The sequence below is a fragment of the Ochlerotatus camptorhynchus genome, unplaced genomic scaffold (genome assembly GCF_037179485.1).
Source record: "Ochlerotatus camptorhynchus isolate MF236.1 unplaced genomic scaffold, CSIRO-AGI_Acam_v1.1 ptg000694l, whole genome shotgun sequence".
Taxonomy (NCBI): domain Eukaryota; kingdom Metazoa; phylum Arthropoda; class Insecta; order Diptera; family Culicidae; genus Ochlerotatus; species Ochlerotatus camptorhynchus.
In genome coordinates, this window is record NW_027041171.1 from 67,428 (window position 1) to 87,500 (window position 20,073).

General features: G+C 38.1%; 1 protein-coding gene and 1 pseudogene across 1 annotated transcript in view; both read right to left on the bottom strand.

Moving 5' to 3' along the window:
* Window positions 1–1,719: 1,719 nt before the first annotated feature.
* LOC135714682 (pineapple eye protein-like) lies at window positions 1,720–3,219 on the bottom strand (annotated as a pseudogene).
* Window positions 3,220–14,938: 11,719 nt separating this feature from the next.
* LOC135714683 (uncharacterized) overlaps window positions 14,939–20,073 on the bottom strand; it is a 27,180-nt gene continuing 22,045 nt past the window's right edge. Inside the window, exons 3-4 of the mRNA XM_065238066.1 lie at window positions 15,392–15,551; window positions 14,939–15,302 (exon numbers count right to left, since the gene is read on the bottom strand). Coding sequence (XP_065094138.1) covers window positions 15,152–15,302; window positions 15,392–15,551 — 311 coding nt within the window. The 3' untranslated portion in view covers window positions 14,939–15,151. The remainder of the gene's footprint in view (window positions 15,303–15,391; window positions 15,552–20,073) is intronic.

Consider the following 20,073-nt stretch of genomic DNA (forward strand, 5'->3'; position numbering starts at 1 on the left):
GCAACACTACTAATAGATTGTACCACATGGCAACACAGAATGTACTAGAATGTTTTGGTTCTATCTCTTTCACTCTACACTAAACTGAAATGCATAAAAAAATGACAAAATGATACACTGTCAAAGATCTTATTGCACATAAAATCAACTATGTTCAAATCAAAACAAAAATACTAGCCTGATGGCTGATGGCACAAGCTTATAAGAAAATTCTATTACAGCGAACCACATTATTTTAATTGATTTCTTCGCCAGTTAGTCGTCTGTCACTTCGTTTGTGCTTATACATTCCATGAGACAAACCGCATAGGTCCTATAAGAATGCATCGTAACTCATTAAACACGATAAAAATTAAAATCAACATTGTTAGTCCAACTAAGTATTACCAACAATCAATTCGAAACTAACGATTTCAAATTGGCTCACTACTTGACTAGCCTATTGGTCCCAAGCAAAAGATTACCGTACCCCATTCTAGTCAAAATTCCAGTACTACACTATGTTTGTTTTGATTCGCTATGAAAGTTTGACAGATAAAATGAGGGGTTATTGGATTTTCCTAAGTTTCGAGGGGTGAATCGATTAGCTTGGGACCGAAGATAGTACCAGAGCTGAGCCAAAAAGTTGAGCACGTTTCTTCGGGACCTACTAGTCTTAGAGTTACCTCTATGGTATTACCATAGAGGTAACTCTAAGACCACTGGGTCCCGAAGAAAATCATTATTATTTTTGGCTCACTCAGTACCAGAACAACGGTCCCAAGCAGTCCCAAGCTATTTCACTCACCCCTGCATATTCTGCATGAATCCACACACCCCTGATGTTATCTGTCAAACTTTCATAGCGAATCAAAACAAACATTGTGTAGTACTAGAATTTCGACTAGAATGGGGTACGTTAATCGTTTGCTTGGGACCAATAGGCTAGTCAAGTAGTGAGCCAATTTAAAATCGTTAGTTTCGTATTGATTGTTGGTATTACCACAAACGAAGTTACAGACGACTTTCTCCGAAGAAATGAATTAAAATAATGTGGTTCTCTGTAATAGAATTTTAGTCCACCTTCCGCCCCTCACCGCCAGGTTCACTAGTATTTTTGTTTTGAATTAATTCAAGTTGGTTTTGTGTGCAATGATCTGGCAACTCGTGTCCTTGCTCGTGTTGACGGGGTGCTGTTTTCTCACTCATCGAAGGAAATTTTGATTAGAGTGAGAAAGTAAGGAACAGTCAGCGCGGGAGCCGTGTGCGTTACTATAGGTGCGGCAGAAGGAATGTAGTCGACTCTGTCGTTCTCACGGTGTTCTTACGCATGATCCAACGTTTCGTCACACTAGATTATGCATAAGAACGTCGTGATAATGCAAGTGCTGGCTTGTTTCCTTCTGCCTCACCAATCACATTGATCACAGCACATACGATTCTCCGTCGGTTCGTGGTGCATTGTGCTTTGTGCATTCTTTGTGCCATACCACCAGTCCAAACACTAGAAGTTTTGGAAGGTTCTCCCTCAGTACCTGTAAGCAGTGTGATACCAGCTGACATTCGCATGGGTAGAGAAATCCGGAACATTTTCTCGCTTTTGAGCATCAACGTCAACCCGGTCTCGAATCGCATTTCCGCTTGAGGTGGCATCGTTGGCAGTAATCTATTGCGCCGTGGGAAAGACCTGCTTAGTGCACTAGTGCTGGAAAATTCTGCAAGTTGGTCATTAAAATTAAATCAACTTTTCTTCGCTGTAACGTACTCCGGATCAGACTCGCTGGTGGAACGTTTTCGTGGGACGGTTTTCGACCCAAAAAGCTTCAGTTTGAACTGCTTTCCAAAAGATTTCTGGGCAGGCGTCTTGGGACGCACGATCTCCACCGAGGCATCCGTTAGCGTGTTCGTGTCGGAGCGGATGACCTGTTTGATCGGCTGCAATTCTACCATCGATTTTCGGCCCTGCTTTTTGTTTAACTTCACACGATAGTTGAAATCGAACACGGTCGACGATCCGGCGGAGGATGCTTCGTCTTCATTCTCCGAAGAAGTCAACGATTTGATTTTTTCCGAGCTGAGCTTCTCGAGCCTTACGACCGGTTTGACTCGAAGTAATTTTTCGACGGAAGTTCCTCGTGGCAGTGGAATCTTCTTGACCAGTTCCTCCAGACTGATTTCTTCGCTTCGAAGAAACGAACGAGGAAGAACTAGATGAAGACGTGGACAGCCGTCATTTCGACGTTGGTTTCTTTCGTGTAGAAACCAGATCGGAATCGCTGTCGTCACTGTCTATTGCGGTTCGTCTTTTCTGAGATTTGCGTTTGGTCGTCAATGCAACTGACTCCAGAATCTGAATCATCCGATTCAATCTGACGTCTGCCACTAGATCGGCCCCTAGAACTCCCCTCTCTGCTATCGTTACCGGCTTCCCCCATCTTGCTGCTTCCACTCTTCGGGAAGCCTCGGCTAGCTTCAAAACCGCTTCCGGCGTCTTTCGGACAATCGGACTACAAAAGGTGAAAACATAGTTCTTCGAGGGAACCTCCATGCACTGATCTTGGCGACAAGTCGACCCGCACGTTGCACAAAGGATCAGATCCCAACGCTTGCAATCGTCGTAATCTCGCCCATACCGACAGCGACACTCTTCAGCGTCACACTCCGAAGGACGTTTCAACTGATCGTTGAATACATTCGGTTCCAGCACCCACGAGGCATCCCTCGAACAATTAAAATAAAATATTCAGTATTCAAATACCGATTCACCCACCTCCGCCGCTTCGCTTAATTTTCCGGAATATAAATGCCACGCTGATGGATCTGCAGACTAAAGTCGTCCTTGTTGCACAAAGGGCAATTGAAAAAGTACCTCGCCGATTGGGCAAACTGTGCCACGTAGCTCCGATGGAACCAGCCATTCTGACAGCACGGGTCACTAATCGATTTCAGCTTCCTGTACGGTCCCATATCATCGTAGCAAATCCCACAGGCTTCGGTCTCGGAGTGTTTCACCTTATCCACCAGCGCTACGTGCTTATCGCACCTCGACTGGATCGTTTCCACGTAATGCGACAGGCACTCATTCTGCATCCCACAAAGCGTATGGAATGAACGGAAGCACTTCTTCGCGCAACACCAAACGTTTGCATACCGTTCCTTGCAGATGTAACACTTTTGTCCTCGGATACGAGCTTCCTCATTTCTGATGTCCTCCTCCATGAAGCCGAAGATTCCCTCCTCGTCTTCAGGTAACAAGGTACACGTAGCAGGTATAATGACTAGTTTTGCCACGTCTAGTAGCCCGGTCCAGAATAGAGCATCGCACCATCGTACCGCAATCATGCTCAAACGCGTGACATACAGCATCTTTAGCCGAAATAAATAATAAATTGAACAAAATTGGTTTCATCCGATCCTCCTTCATTCTCACCATCTCACCTTCAGCACGTCGATCGATTCGATGGATTTCGGCATGATTTTGGAGTAAATTTTCCTTCTTCAGATCGCCCTCGTCGAGAGCTTTCAGTTCCTCTACGGAGGAGCAAATGCATACCGAGTATGGCCACCCGAAAAAAAAAAAAAAATTATAATAAAATAACGAAATTACAATGATTTTTACGGTTGAATTTCGGGCACATTATAAATTTATTGTTAAATTATTGGACGGGTGAAAAAATAAATTTCGTTTTAAAAGATACAATTCTCAATGAAAATTAATTTGATGAGATCAAATTTGTTCGAGAAAAATCAGTTTTTTTTATTGTTAAGATGCTTAACAACCCCCCTTTTTTACTGTACATTTCTCATATACCATGATTTTCGTTTTGATTTTATGATAATCAACAAAAATCTCCATTCAAAATCATTGTATTTTTATTGGATTTTTTTACGGGCGGGTCCTGTTTGGCGTCCAACAACGATATCTTCTCGGTCGCGAATGACCATGGCTTTGGTTAGGAGCACCGACTGATGAAATCTTTAGCAACAATTGCCGCCAAAAAGCGCGAGTCATTGACAGCTCAACATCGTTTATTTGTAAGCAAATGTTAACCCGATGTGTTTACTCCTAATCATTTTGGCCTAAGGTCTTTCATTAAACAAAAGAAGTGCAGATAACAATGAACACAACATAGTGACATGCAGTTTGACAACAGGCTCTCCCTTTCAATTTTCGTTAGAGAAAAAGAGATAACAGGCGGTGCCCCAATAGCATCAACTACTTTAAGCTAGTACATATGAGTAGATAGTGTTGCCGTGAGGTACACTCGAAAATTTCAAATGTAAGTGCGTCAAACCAAATTTCGAGCCGCTCCGTCTGTCACTTCGTTTGTGGTATTACCATAGAGGTAACTCTAAGACCACTGGGTCCCGAAGAAAATCATTATTATTTTTGGCTCACTCAGTACCAGAACAACGGTCCCAAGCAGTCCCAAGCTATTTCACTCACCCCTGCATGTTCTGCATGAATCCACACACCCCTGATGTTATCTGTCAAACTTTCATAGCGAATCAAAACAAACATAGTGTAGTAATAGAATTTCAACTAGAATAGGGTACGTTAATCGTTTGCTTGGGACCAATAGGCTACTAAAGTGGTGAGCCAATTTAAAATCGTTAGTTTCGTATTGATTGTTGGTATTACCACAAACGAAGTGACAGACGACTAACTGGCGAAGAAATCAATTAAATAAATGTGGTTCGCTGTAATAGAATTTTCTTAGAAGCTTGTGCCATCATCCACCAGATGGGATAGTATTTTTGTTTTGGTTTTGCACAAAGTTGATTTTGTGTACAATGATTCTTTGACAGTGTGCAAAGAGTGCGTATCATTTTGTAATTTTTTTATGCATTTCAGTTTTGAGTAGAGTGAAAGAGATAGAACCAAAACACTCTAGTACATTTGGTGAAAATGCTAGTTCAATCCAGTAGTAGCAACAATCAATACGAAACTAACGATTTTAAATTGGCTCACCACTTTAGTAGCCTATTGGTCCCAAGCAAACGATTAACGTACCCTATTCTAGTTGAAATTCTATTACTACACTATGTTTGTTTTGATTCGCTATGAAAGTTTGACAGATAACATCAGGGGTGTGTGGATTCATGCAGAACATGCAGGGGTGAGTGAAATAGCTTGGGACTGCTTGGGACCGTTGTTCTGGTACTGAGTGAGCCAAAAATAATAATGATTTTCTTCGGGACCCAGTGGTCTTAGAGTTACCTCTATGGTAGTAGTGTTGCCTTGTGGTACAATCCAGTAGTAGTGGTGTTGCCATGTGGTACACTGAAAAATTGCAATAGCAGGTTAGTCACCAAAGTTTTCGAGCCGCTCCGTCTGTCACTTCGTTTGTGGTATTACTAACAACATCAATCGTGCATTGAATAATTTAATTTTTACTGTCCCATAAGATAAGGGGTTCCGGAAAAAAATATTTTAAGATTAAAAAAAAAAAATCTACTGCAATAATTAATTTGCACTATAGTACTGGAACTTCATGAACCAGTTCCATGCATTCGTATAATGCAGAGGTTGTTTATTACACACAGGGGCATTACGAAAGATTTGAACACACGAAACCACCGAAGCAGAGCATAAATTTGTCAGTGCTATTTTTCTTCACTCTAGCAAAACGAGCATAACATTGCACTACATTCCACGTCGGGAGAGCTGTTATTACTTCATGCTAATTAATTTAATTAATAAGCATTACACCTTAACAGTCCCGGATAGAATCTCAAATCAGCTGAAAGCTCCCATTCCCCAAAAAAATATTGATAATAAAACATCGAAATTACAATGATTTTTAATGTTGAATTCCGTGTCTATTAAAATGTATTGTTAAATATTTGCACTGAGGTGCTTCAATCAGTTCAAAACAGTTAATCCGAGTTGGAGCTTACTGCCATATATGTTTGTATTAGAAACGGAACATTTTTGCCTTGATTTGTTTTCCGTGCTGAGCACCAATGCTACCGACGCCAGGGAGGCAGCTCCCACACCTGGACCCTACTCATCAACTCATGAACCGGGGACCAACGGCTTTACCAACAATCAATACAAAACTATCGATTTGAAATTGGCTCACTACTTGACTAGCCTATTGGTCCCAAGCAAATCCAGTCGAAATTCTAGTACTATACTATGTTTGTTTTGATTCGCTATGAAAGTTTGACAGGTAAAGTGAGGGGTTATTGGTTTTTCCTATGTTTCGAGGGGTTAATCGATTAGGTTGGGACCGAAGAGAGTTTTTGATCTGTCAAACTTTCATAGCGAATCAAAACAAACATTGTGTAGTACTAGAATTTTGATTAAGCAACATCGAAAAATATTTTTATCGGAAGGTGATTACGTCAAAAAGCAGTTTGATTGGTAAATACATTTAAAAATGGGATGTGATCCTATATTCGGACAGTATATAGTGTAATAGCAGGAGCATCGATTTACAGTGATAGCTCGACTTTGCTTACCTTTGTTACTTTCGACGTAATGAAAATTTGCTCTTGATTTTGAGAAATTATATATCCGGAACCAAACAAGTGTGTTTGTTACCCACCATTTTTAAGGGTTTTTAATGAAGAATTTTGGTAAAATCTAACTGTTCCGTTTAGCGGTGCCGGTGGTGTAGTGGTAAGCGTGATTACCTCTCATCCCATCAGGCCTGGGTTTAATCCCAGTCGGTGCCGCCGGGATGTTCTGAGGCATAGCATCTCTGATCACGCCTTCAAGGGAAGTAAAGCCATAGAGGTAACTCTAAGACCAGAAGGTCCCGAAGAAACGAGCTCAACTTTTTGGCTCAGCTCTGGTACTATCTTCGGTCCCAAGCTAATCGATTCACCCCTCGAAACTTAGGAAAATCCACCAACCCCTCATTTTATCTGTCAAACTTTCATAGCGAATCAAAACAAACATAGTGTAGTACTGGAATTTATACTAGAATGGGGTACGTTAATCGATTTGCTTAGAACCAATAGGCTAGTCAAGTAGTGAGCCAATTTAAAATCGTTAGTTTCGTATTGATTGTTGGTATAGGTATAGGAAAACATGACGAAAGGGGGAGGGGGTTAGTTTTCTCTCAATTCAGCGTGACATAATAAATGAATCGTCCCTAATGCAAATAATCTGAGGACAGTAGCCACCATCCAGGATCTGATCTTGGTGCTCCGGAAGCCATTTATATTCAAAAAAGTATGACCATCCGCGATCTGATTCAGGTTGTCCGGAAATAATTCCAGTGCAATAAACGAGGCTAAAATATTTTATAATTTAAATTACCATAGCAATCCCATGCGAATATTACAATGCCAATCATTCAGGAAATTGTGAACACATTCCTTCATTCGGGATCTGATCCAGGTTCTCCAGAAGTAATTTTGAACTAATGGTCCTGGCTGAAATATTCCAAGGAGTGCAACATAACAAGCCCAAGTGAATATTACAATTCCAATGTTTAAGTTGGTTACTAGGATCAGTAAGCAACTGTCCAGTCGCGTCTTTCATAGGCATCTTTGGATTCATCCTTGCTCCAATCAGACGTCGTGATATATCACAGAGGAGGTGGATATCGTCGGTTGTTACAGCATTCTCTCCTTCGTCGGTCAGGGAATCCATCCACACTCGCTTGTCCCGTCTGCAATTGCGGTTTACTTCCTTCTCTAGAGCCGACTACCGTTGACAGGCTTCGTTCTTGGCTCCTCTGGTTCTCACCCGCTCTATCGCGGTTTTTGCTTCTTTTGGGGTATAAAACCGGATTCCACGGATTTCCCAGAACCGATGCCAATGTGTCCATTGCATACAATTACGTACCTGATACTCGATACGTTTCTAGCCAACTTTCGCCACCAAACAATTCACCATCATATAGTCATCACCTATCCGGTCATCAAAGTTTGCAGATAACGGAATGCACGTTAAACAGCATGATGGAAGCCCCTAAGCCACCCGACACAGTCTAGAACTGCTGCTTTTCTGCTGACTATTCCGGCCATCCAAGCCGTTCCATTCCTGTGTTCGGAGTTGGTGAGGGGGTCTTCCAAGTTGCTAACCTATGCAAGTACGATAATATTACCGCTTTGTCGCTTCCTGAAATCTGTCTCATTGACAGCGCCGATTTTATGAATGAAGTGGTTGATACTGTACCACGCCCAGATGCTCAGCCGTTACCGGTCATCGACCCAGAGCAAACAACATCAGCATTCTTTCCAGCCAGTGGACCCAATGTCACTGCTTGCGCATCCTTCCTGACTTCTTACTCCGCTACTGATTTCGATGGCATTCCAGATCTTCGTCCAGGTAACGATAGAAATAGTACATGTCCAGCCGAACCTGTGAATGGTACTGCACGAAAATCAAGTTGATCAAATTTCCAGAACGATTCTTCTGTGCCTACTCCCGTTACACTTGCTTGCAACGAATGATGCTAATAACAAACTAAGGGTGTACTACCAGAATGTTCAAGGAGTGCGTACGAAAATTGACGACGTTTTCTTGGCTGTTTCGTCATGTCATTATGACGTTATAGCAACAATCAATACGAAACTAACGATTTTAAATTGGCTCACCACTTTAGTAGCCTATTGGTCCCAAGCAAACGATTAACGTACCCTATTCTAGTTGAAATTCTATTACTACACTATGTTTGTTTTGATTCGCTATGAAATGTTGACAGATAACATCAGGGGTGTGTGGATTCATGCAGAACATGCAGGGGTGAGTGAAATAGCTTGGGACTGCTTGGGACCGTTGTTCTGGTACTGAGTGAGCCAAAAATAATAATGATTTTCTTCGGGACCCAGTGGTCTTAGAGTTACCTCTATGGTTATAGTGCTTACGGAAACATGGCTTGATGACAAAATATTTACACCACAGCTTTTCGGAGATTCCTACACCGTTTACAGAACAGATCGCAGCAATATTAACAGTCATAAATCACGTGGCGGTGGAGTGTTGATCGCTATTTCGACTAATTTCAACGGGTACATTGATCCCACTCCGGTAAATGTATCTCTAGAACAGCTTTGGGTTAAGTTGAAACTGCATCAATGTTCAGTTAGTATTGGTGTAATTTACCTTCCACCTGATCGCAAGAATGATTTACTTAGCGTGAGTAACCATATCGAGTCTATCGAAGCGATACATTCACACCTTGGGAATAATGATCATGCTATTCTTCTTGGCGATTATGATTGTTATATCGCCCTTCCGTAGATGCATTGCAGTCTCACATATCTGTTGCTTGCGCCTCGTTACTCGATGGCTTCAATCTGCATGGTCTGTATCAAGTTAACTATATTACTAATCTTGGATTTCGCTTTGGTGAATGAAGCAACGCTCTCTCGATGCCAGTAACTATTAGCACAAACGAAGTGACAGACGGAGCGGCTCGAAAACTTTGGTGACTAACCTTCTATTGCAATTTTTCAGTGTACCACATGGCAACACCACTACTACTGGATTGTACCACATGGCAACACTACTATTGGATTGAACTAGCATTTTCACCAAATGTACTAGAATATTTTGGTTCTATCTCTTTCACTCTACTCAAAACTGAAATGCATAAAAAAATGACAAAATGATACGCACTCTTTGCACACTGTCAAAGAATCATTGTACACAAAATCAACTTTGTTCAAATCAAAACAAAAAAACTAACCCATCTGGTGGATGATGGCACAAGCTTCCAAGAAAATTCTATTACAGTGAACCACATTATTTTAATGGATTTCTTCGCCAGTAAGTCGTCTGTCACTTCGTTTGTGCTATTAGTCTCGCACAGCCTACTGAATTTGAGAGTTTCCCGGACGAACCTGGACTTGACTTTCATCGCGCTGATTTTGGAAGATTACTTGAAGCGCTTCGCCAAACTGACTGGCACATCCTTGAATCCGTGATATGGACATTGCTGTAGAGTACTTCACCAGTGTGTTGAAGAGTTACTTGGTTGATTTTGTTCCACTGCGTAGGCCATCTTCGAAACCACCTTGGGGAAATATACATTTACGACGACTCAAACGTCTAAGATCCAAAGCACTCCGAACCTACTGCCAGTCTCGTTGTCCGTCCTTTTTCCAAGCAACATTTCGCACGTGCTAGTAACAATTATCGCACGTATAACCGTTATCTGTACAAACGCTACTGCAAACGAACTCAGGAAAATCTACGCAGACATCCACGACATTTTTGGAAATTTATCGACTCTAAACGGAAGGAGAATGGGTTACCCGTTGAGATGTTTCTGGGCGATGAAGTCGCCACCTCCGCTTTGGAAAAGTGCAATTTGTTTACCACTCACTTTAGAAGGGCATTTAATGATTCTACGTCGTCTGCACGTCAAATCACAGAAGCTTGTAGAGATACACCTAGTGGGGTCTGTTCTCTGAGAAGCTTTGCGATCACGTCGAATCAGGTGGACTCCGCAATAAACAAATTGAAATACTCTGTGTCCAGTCCAGATGGCATACCGTCATGCATCCTGAAAAAATGCGGCGGTACTATCTTCGGTCCCAAGCTAATCGATTCACCCCTCGAAACATACGAAAATCCACTAGCCCCTCATTTTATCTGTCAAACTTTCATAGCGAATCAAAACAAACATTGCGTAGTACTAGAATTTCGACTAGAATAGGGTACGTTAATCGTTTGCTTTGGACCAATAGCATAGAGGTAACTCTAAGACCAGAAGGTCCCGAAGATTCGTGCTCAACTTTTTGGCTCAGCTCTGGTACTCTCTTCGGTCCCAAGCTAATCGATTAACCCCTCGAAACATAGGAAAAACCAATAACCCTTCATTTTATCTGTCAAACTTTCATAGCGAATCAAAACAAACATTGCGTATTACCAACAATCAATACGAAACTAACGATTTTAAATTGGCTCACCACTTTAGTAGCCTATTGGTCCCAAGCAAACGATTAACGTACCCTATTCTAGTTGAAATTCTATTACTACACTATGTTTGTTTTGATTCGCTATGAAAGTTTGACAGATAACATCAGGGGTGTGTGGATTCATCCAGAACACGCAGGGGTGAGTGAAATAGCTCGGGACTGCTTGGGACCGTTGTTCTGGTACTGAGTGAGCCAAAAATAATAATGATTTTCTTCGGGACCCAGTGGTCTTAGAGTTACCTCTATGCTACAACCACAAACGAAGTGACAGACGGAGCGGCTCGAAAACTTTGGTGACTAACCTGCTATTGCAATTTTTCAGTGTACCACATGGCAACACCACTACTATTAGATTGTACCACATGGCAACACTACTACTGGATTGTACTAGCATTTTCACCAAATGTATTATAATGTTTTGGTTCTATCTCTTTCACTCTACTCAAAACTGAAATGCATAAAAAAATGACAAAATGATACGCACTCTTTGCACACTGTCAAAGAATCATTGTACACAAAATCAACTTTGTGCAAAACCAAAACAAAAATACTATCCCATCTGGTGGATGATGGCACAAGCTTCTAAGAAAATTCTATTACAGCGAACCACATTATTTTAATTCATTTCTTCGCCAGTTAGTCGTCTGTCACTTCGTTTGTGCTACAACCTCATTTCAGTGATCATAGCTTGTCATTTTGGGATAATATGATATCATAACCTCAATGAAATTATATTCCAACAAACCGTTCGCCGGAATTCACAGATCCGCGTTCCGGAACCGATGCCAAACTGGCCAAAATCATCTGAAATCATCTTCATTCACTTGATTCTACCTATTTGACATGATTTGACATGCCACAAGATACTTTTGCCTGAGATATTACTATAACCTGCAAAAACCGATAAAAACCGATAACCCCTCATTTTATCTGTCAAACTTTCATAGCTAATCAAAACAAACGTTGCGTAGTACTAGAATTTCGACTAGAATGGGATACGTTAATCGTTTGCTTGGGACCAATAGGCTAGTCAAGTAGTGAGCCAATTTAAAATCGTTAGTTTCGTATTGATTGTTGCTACTACTAGATTGAACTAGCATTTTCACCAAATGTACTAGAATGTTTTGGTTCTATCTCTTTCACTCTACTCAAAACTGAAATGCATAAAAAAAATGACAAAATGATACGCACTCTTTGCACACTGTCAAAGAATCATTGTACACAAAATCAACTTTGTTCAAATCAAAACAAAAAAAACTAACCCATCTGGTGGATGATGGCATAAGCTTCCAAGAAAATTCTATTACAGTGAACCACATTATTTAAATGGATTTCTTCGCCAGTTAGTCGTCTGTCACTTCGTTTGTGGTAATAGTGAGCCAATTTAAATTCGTTAGTTTCCAACCGGTGATAATACCATAGATGTAACTCCATAGAGGTAGTATAGAATTAAGAGCCACGCACAATGCATCCGGATATGATGAATATTAATGTTTACACGCATCCTAAGGTCGAATGTATGAAAATTCTGGGTAATCAGGTCTCCACAAACAGAGATTTATCACAGATAAACAGACGTAACTATTGCTCCTCAATCGCCATACAGGCATTTAACGTTAAATTTAAATATTACTACACTAATAAAACTCAATGCTAATTTTTATGTGTCCCACATATGACATATATATGTTGGTCACATAGTTCTTATGGGTACACATAAAATTCATGTGTAATCACACATACTATTCATTCGATTCATAAATTTCATGTGTACTTCTGAGTGGATTTTGTTTTGGAAATCCAAAAATGCATTAAGAATGTTCATGCTGGCTTATAAAAGTCTAAGGGAGCGAAAACATACGAACTGATATCACAAATATATTCGTTCCACAAGCTGACGCTAATGTCACAATAACATTGTCTAGACCAAACTTTGTGGAAACTTACCTGAAATAAATCTGCTCAGAATCTCGAGAAACCAAGGGAGGATCACGTGTCCCCAGGGATCAAGTGTGTCCAGTATACCCTGCAGAAGCTTCGTAAATGAGAATTGCAACAAATTGACAGCTGAATAGTATTGTCTGCTGTTAGATTTACCGCAACGTAGCAAATTCGGATACATTGTGTGCCGCTCTTAACCCTCTCCGTCCCATAGATGATCCACAACTTATCGGTTCATCTCATGTTTGTCTATCTACCATTAAATAGTCAGTACTTATTGAATCATCTCCATACGCTCATTATTTTCGTCCATATGTATTCTTGAAGATTAAACTGAGTAGCATTGAACAACAATTAACATACTATGGATTTTGAACCGAAAAAAAACTTTGGTTCGATAATTTTAGGCTGTATGGAACATCTTTTGTTCCTAGCACATTTTTCAAAAAATGTATGTTTGCATCTCAAAATAATCAAAAACCTTCTGGGAAGTAAAGGGTTAAAGCTCCGGCTGGGGCGTACCGTGCAAGCAGCATATATGAAACCTCGTATGGAACTATGTCTAATTATGGACAGTGTTTTATTGTATCGAGAGCTTCTATCATAACATGAACTTGTATATTGTGTGGTAAGCAAAATAATACATTACAGATATCTAGAGGAATCAAGATAAATTTCATCCTGAAAGTAAAACGTCGACCCACCGCCTACAGCATAATGTACATCAGGTGTACTTCTCATTTGTTTCTTTTGCATAAACTTACATTTGCCAAATCCGTAAATTTAAAATTTTGCATCGATAGTTACTTTTAGATAGAGGTAGATCAACTGAAAAACATGTTTTAGGATTATGATGTCTCCAAACTTTTTTGTTTTATATTGCTACTGATTTAAGGAAAAAAAAATGCTATAAAAAGTTCCAATTCTTATCTCTAGGTATCATACAAAATATCACGTTTTCTAATACTTTTTTTTTCATTTGGCTGCTTTTTCCTCCGCACAGGGCACATTTCTTATATGCATATTACGAATCACGTACGATTTTAACTCATCAGAAAGCGATGTAGACATTGTGACCACACCAATTTCTACGCAGGCTCATAATTTTGTGTACTTGGATATTTTTGCTAATTTCTCAGCAATGATAGTTAAGTTAGTATTTAAGAAAACCAAATCAATATTGTTGTACTTAAATTGGAGAGCAATAATACAAAATATCCAAGTGCGCAAAGTAAAAAACCAGCGAAAAATTCAGTTTAGTTACAATTTTAAAAAAGTCCATCGAGAAAACACTTTAAAATCACTGAATCGCACATACCCGCACGAAAAAGAAATGCATATGTCGATCGTTCAGAATGACGAATTCATCAAATTGATTGCTGGAAAGGTATCAATGAAATTGTGAAATTCCATTAGTCCATCGCGCCGATGCCGCTCCATGTGTTTAGGTAAGTTTCGACGCTGGGTCACAATCTTCGGACATAATGGACACTGAGCGCCCTTCCCGCACTCTTTCATATGACCCCGTAGTGCGCTCACTTTTTTGTACTTGACCCCACATTGAGGACACACGTAGCGAGTTAACCCATCATCCATTATTACCACCTTGGGTTCCAGCATTTCGATATAATCTAAAAATAAACGATGGCAAGTATGCGTAGAGAAAATGAAAAAAAAAGTTGTATTAATCAATTGAACTATGTATCTTTGTAGGACAAAAAGCTCCTCATCAAAGAAAAGGTACATATAAATTGATCAATTAAGACGATCAAACAAATAAAAAATAGGTAGAAAAAAAGAAGAAAATACTGAATAAATAGGATGAAAACAAGTAACAACGCAATAAATATTATATAATAATTACCTTTCAATTAAGAGCAAGTAGAAGTAAATAGAAGAGGAGAAATAAATTCAGTTCGATACGATTAGTTTAGCTTGTAAATCTATAATAAAAGAAATAATCAAATTATTCTAGCAATACTTATAATAATATAAGACCATACCATTGGGGTTGATTGAACTGAACGCTACTTACTAACGCAAATTATGACTTAAATTAACGAGAAAATATATAACCCTTGTTTACTCTACTCCACCACCATCAACATACACATAACAATAAAACACTCGATTCATATTCGATGATCTTCTATATGAATGTAGTATCCATATATTCATTTATTTCTTACACAAATCTAAAGGTAGACAGATAGAACCTATAAATTTGGCTTTGTCAATCTAGGGTAGCTGCTAAACAAAATATCTGAATATTTGGATCAATGGTAGGGAAGCAAACTATTTGGAATGTAAAGGGACACGATGTCTTCACAGATTCACTTTTATACTAACAATGCAAGGTCTTATGTACCTTCAGGATGTGCCTATTCAATATGAAAGAATATGAAAACTTTTTTTTACAAAATGGACACGGAAAACGTCGATTATCAATGCACTCATTGCGTAGGTGGCGAATCAAAGAATATTTTATTTTGTATCTGAAAAAAATAAAGGCAGAAGAAAAAACATTAAAACAATTAATATATACTGGCTGTGTTACGAAACTTGGACGTGGAAATGTACTCACTTTCGATCACAGGTACCATTCGGACAATGGAAGAAACCAGCGGCATCAGGGCATCCTATCACAAGTGATATCGATGTATCATCTCGGCTATTCACATTGTACATTGCAGTAACCAACGAGTCACCGTCATAAGAGGATTCAGCAGCCTCGTCACGATCAACTGAAATAAACAAAAATAAGTGTTAGTATAAGTTTTGAAGGTGTTGAAATCGTTTAAAAATACGAATATTTTATATTTAGGACAATGATTCTAAATGATGTCATAAGGTTTGATTTTCTTAATTAAATATGGATCTCTTTTTTTAACGGTTATCACATTTTATTTCTTTTAAATTAAAACAGTATCGCTGTTATTATTATCAGAATCTTAATAAATTATATTTCTATGTTCTTTTTGAAAAATATATTTTGTTTTAAAATAACAATATTTGCTTTTATAATTTTGATTATAATTTCTGACTTCACATCTTTAGTTGCATTTTTTTAATCAATTGATTAATAAACAATCATTAGTTTTGGTATATTTTCTTCATCTTTTTACGACGTATCTACATATCGCAATAGTGAATAATGTGTATTTGTATGTATGTAGCTGTGTATCGGTGTATTTATAGTTTATTTCTTATTCAACATTCCTTTTGTAGTTTGCTTCCTCCAGAAAAGATGGCATTGAAACTATATTAAACAAAACAAAACAATCCAAACAATGGGTAAAGGAAGAGGACACTGTGTGAGAGGTGATATAATAACTAGTCATAGTCTGGTAACTTTATAATGGTAACTCTGCATTATGTTGGGCTTATATCTTAGCGGATGTTAGCTAAAATGTTATGGCGTTTTTGGACAAAATAATTTGCTTCAGATTTCGTCGGTAGCTGTGTTCCAAGATGGCAAATACGTTGAGCATTTATACTGAAATCAGTAAGTAACACAAAATTATCCTTTTCTTCTGTTTCTAGTATTGCAACATAGCTAACATAACCTATAGCTATATCCAAGTTTAATTAAAGCATTGGTTAATCAGAACAGAGTTTATTTTATTTGTTTATAATATATATATGTATCTGTGTTTGGTAGATCTCTAACTTCGATAGGAGGAAAAATATATCTTATTTTCAACAAATAACATAACAAAATGTATTAATCAAAGCATCTTTATGTTAATTTAACATATGGTAAAAACTCTTGCTCCAAACACCAATCAAAACTAAATCATATTATAAGACCTATACTAACTCCATTACCATTGATGCTCAGTTTTACATTTCTTATGCAATGTTATTTTTCTGCAGATTCCTTATTATTGTGCACATATTAGCACTAGATGTCGATCTTCATCGCGTTCCAACTGAAATACAGCAACTGAAAACACGAACTTTTGTAATTACTCGAACATTAAACATCCATACTGACCTATCTTTGGAGGAGTTAGAAATATGAAAAATGACATCTTTCGAAGTAAGTAGTTTTTTTTATTAATCCTCCTAAAAAGATAGTTAAAAATTAAACTTTTTATTTTGTTTCCCGGAAATGAATTGACAGTTCAGCAAAGTTATAAAATATACCAAATCATAAAAAACTGCCGAGGACGTCAACTCTCTAGCTCTCTGCAAAGATCCAAGAAGTTTTCTAAGGAACGGCAAACAGTTTTTTGAGCAAGATTTATTCTTTGAATATTTTTAGACTCTGGTGTGTTGTAAAAAATTTAATAAAATAAATAACTTTGCTGAAGACGTAACGTTGCGATAATTTGTTGTGATATTTTTTAAAAAGTTTGTATTTTTAATGGTAACATAAGAAATGTCTATTTTAATTATGTCTCTGGAATACGTCAAAGGCAAAAAATCATCTGAATTTATTATTAATATATTTGGAGTACAAAAACTATTTTCATTTCTACTACTTTGTCTCTATCTCATGTTTCATATTTACAAACTTCTTTGGAGATTAGAACCGGTGTCAAAAGTAAACACCGGCCTTACATAGAACCTCTGTCAAATGTTTGTTCAGTGTCGGAGTGAACCACTCCAATGCCGACAACAGTATATCTACGAAATCGATCGGGATTTAATCCATGGATAATACTGGTTGTGGCTTGCCAGATCAGTACAGTAATGTTCGTAATTTCAGTGTTTCTAAACCTTTACTACTTTCCAACTAAAACATTATTTGAGCACATACATAATTGTTAATTTGGATTTTTTATCGCCCGTTCCATTTTATATGCTTAATGCAAGTTCAATCCCATTATAAATTGCATGGAAGCTAAAAATAAGTTTATAAGTCCCGTACAAAGATTTATTTTCACCTTAAGTTAAGAAAAGATCCTCCCAGGTGGACCAGGTTTCAAACTTGCTTCCTCATGCACAAATTTTGATTAACTAATCCTAAATTTATTTATTTTTTGTTAATTAGTACAGTTACATTTACATTAAAACCGTATTACACCACATTGTGATAGCTTAAAACTAATGATTAGAACATAAAAAAAACTTGCATTCACTCCATTCGTATGTTAACCAATAGTTTGCTTCCCTGACAGCAGATTCTGTAACTTTTTCTGCAAAGGGAAAGTAAAACCGGGAACACTTATCCATACAGCAACTGTAAGTTACTGTGGTAGGTACATAGCCCAATTCTGACATAAACGTTATTGAGACAAAGCGTAGAGCGCTTCATTTTTTTACATTAAAAAAATAAAACATATTTCCAATGTAAAATATTCATTAGAATTACACATAACTTTCATGTGAACCTTATGTGTCCAATGAAATGTATGTGATTTATCACATAGAATTCATGTGATCATATGAATGTTATGTGCATTTCAGATAAAAATCATTAATTTTGTTGTTAGAAAAATATCATGTGCATTCTCAATGGAATCTATATGAAAACTTTTTCAGTGTAGGTATTCATTAGAGAGGGTCTAGTATAAAAGAGAAGCGGATTCAAAACAAACTGTCATGGCAACCTATGCTTTGGTAATTTATAGCAACACTGCCAATGCAATCAAGATATCAAGCTACGTACAGAAAGCTGTAAACATTACCTTGAGTAACGTGATTATCGTAGTAGCGTAGGAATTTGGATAAAATACATGACAACACTCCTACACTTTTTCGATCACAAACAAAGATTCCTTGAGTTCGATTTTCAAAACTTGTAGTTCAAACAACCTAAGGGACCTCCCTTAACTCAGTCGGCACAGCTATAAAGCAAGACCATGCTGGAGGTGGCTGGGTTCGATTCCCGGTCCGGTCTAGCAACTTTTCGGGTTGGAAAATTTCTCGACTTCCCTGGGCATCGAGGGGGACGACTCTATCTACGATGCAAAAAAGATTGTGTTTTGCCGTGGCTAGCTGCGCGCACGCTGAGTAGATAGAAAGAAGATTGATGATGATTCTGAAGATTTCCTGCAAAAAATTGATGAGCGATGCAAGTAGATGCGACAAATGAAAGAAGATTGTTCGAAGATTGATTCGCTAGTGTGAGATTTGTTGACCATCTAAACTTGAGATTTAGATGTGTCGCCCCCTCGCTGGGCATAGAGTATGATTGTACTTGCCACACAATAATACTAATGCAAAAATGGTACAGGCATCGAAAGCTCTCAGTTAATAACTGTGGAACTGCATCTAGAACACTAAGTTGAGAGCACGCAATAAGCTAATATGCCATACGAAATAAACTTGAAATGCGAGGAAGAAGAAGAAGAAGTTCAAACAATGAGTAACAAACTTGCTGAAGATTGCATGATTAATCCAGTTAGTTTTATTGAGATATTCGCTCTTGAATGCATATGAGCATTTTGTATATAAACATTTCATCCAAATCTACTTTATGAACATTAAACCAAAAGCCCCAGCCCGTGTTACGACAAAAGCGCCTGGAACATACAGAGAGGTTATCTCACCTAAAGACACGAGTTTTTGTGTTGGCCTGTGGAAAATGTGAACTTTTATTTTTAGTGGTAATCTAGGTTATACGTTGCATAAGCTGCCTGTATTTTGTTGCAATATACGAACAAAATGCACATATAAATTCAAGAATGAATATCTCCATAATACTAACTTGAATTGTGATGCTGTCTTTAGCAAAGTTGATCCGTTTAGTTTAGGCTAAATGTGCTGAAATACTTAGTTTAATCGAGTTTTCTGAACCAGTTCTATGCACGAAAGGGTGAAATAATGTTATTTCTCCATTTATTACAACCAAAATCCCCATACAAACATTACAAAAGCGCCAGCTCATATTAAATTTCCAGAGAGTGGTTTTCTCACCCAAGGCATTGGGGTTTGGTCCATTGAAAAAAATGCTACAATATTTCTCGCATTCAAATGTGAATAGTAGCTTCATATATTAACGGAGATTAGCATTTTTACAGTTTCTCCTACCGTCTTGCAATAAAAATATTAATTATATGATTCTTCTTTGTTTGCAAAGCTAACTTTTCCAATATACCTTACTTCTTCATCGTCATTAATCAATAAAAAGGATCTAGTATAAAAACGTGTCCGTTATTTTCTTCAAGCGGGCTATAGACGATGCAACTTATTTAGGAATAATCCGTAGGTGCAACATTTTTATAAACATTCAAAGTACACGAGTGAAACAGTATTTTCACGTAAATATCTTCAAATTAGAAAATTTACACAAAAATGGTAAAAAAATCGCAATAT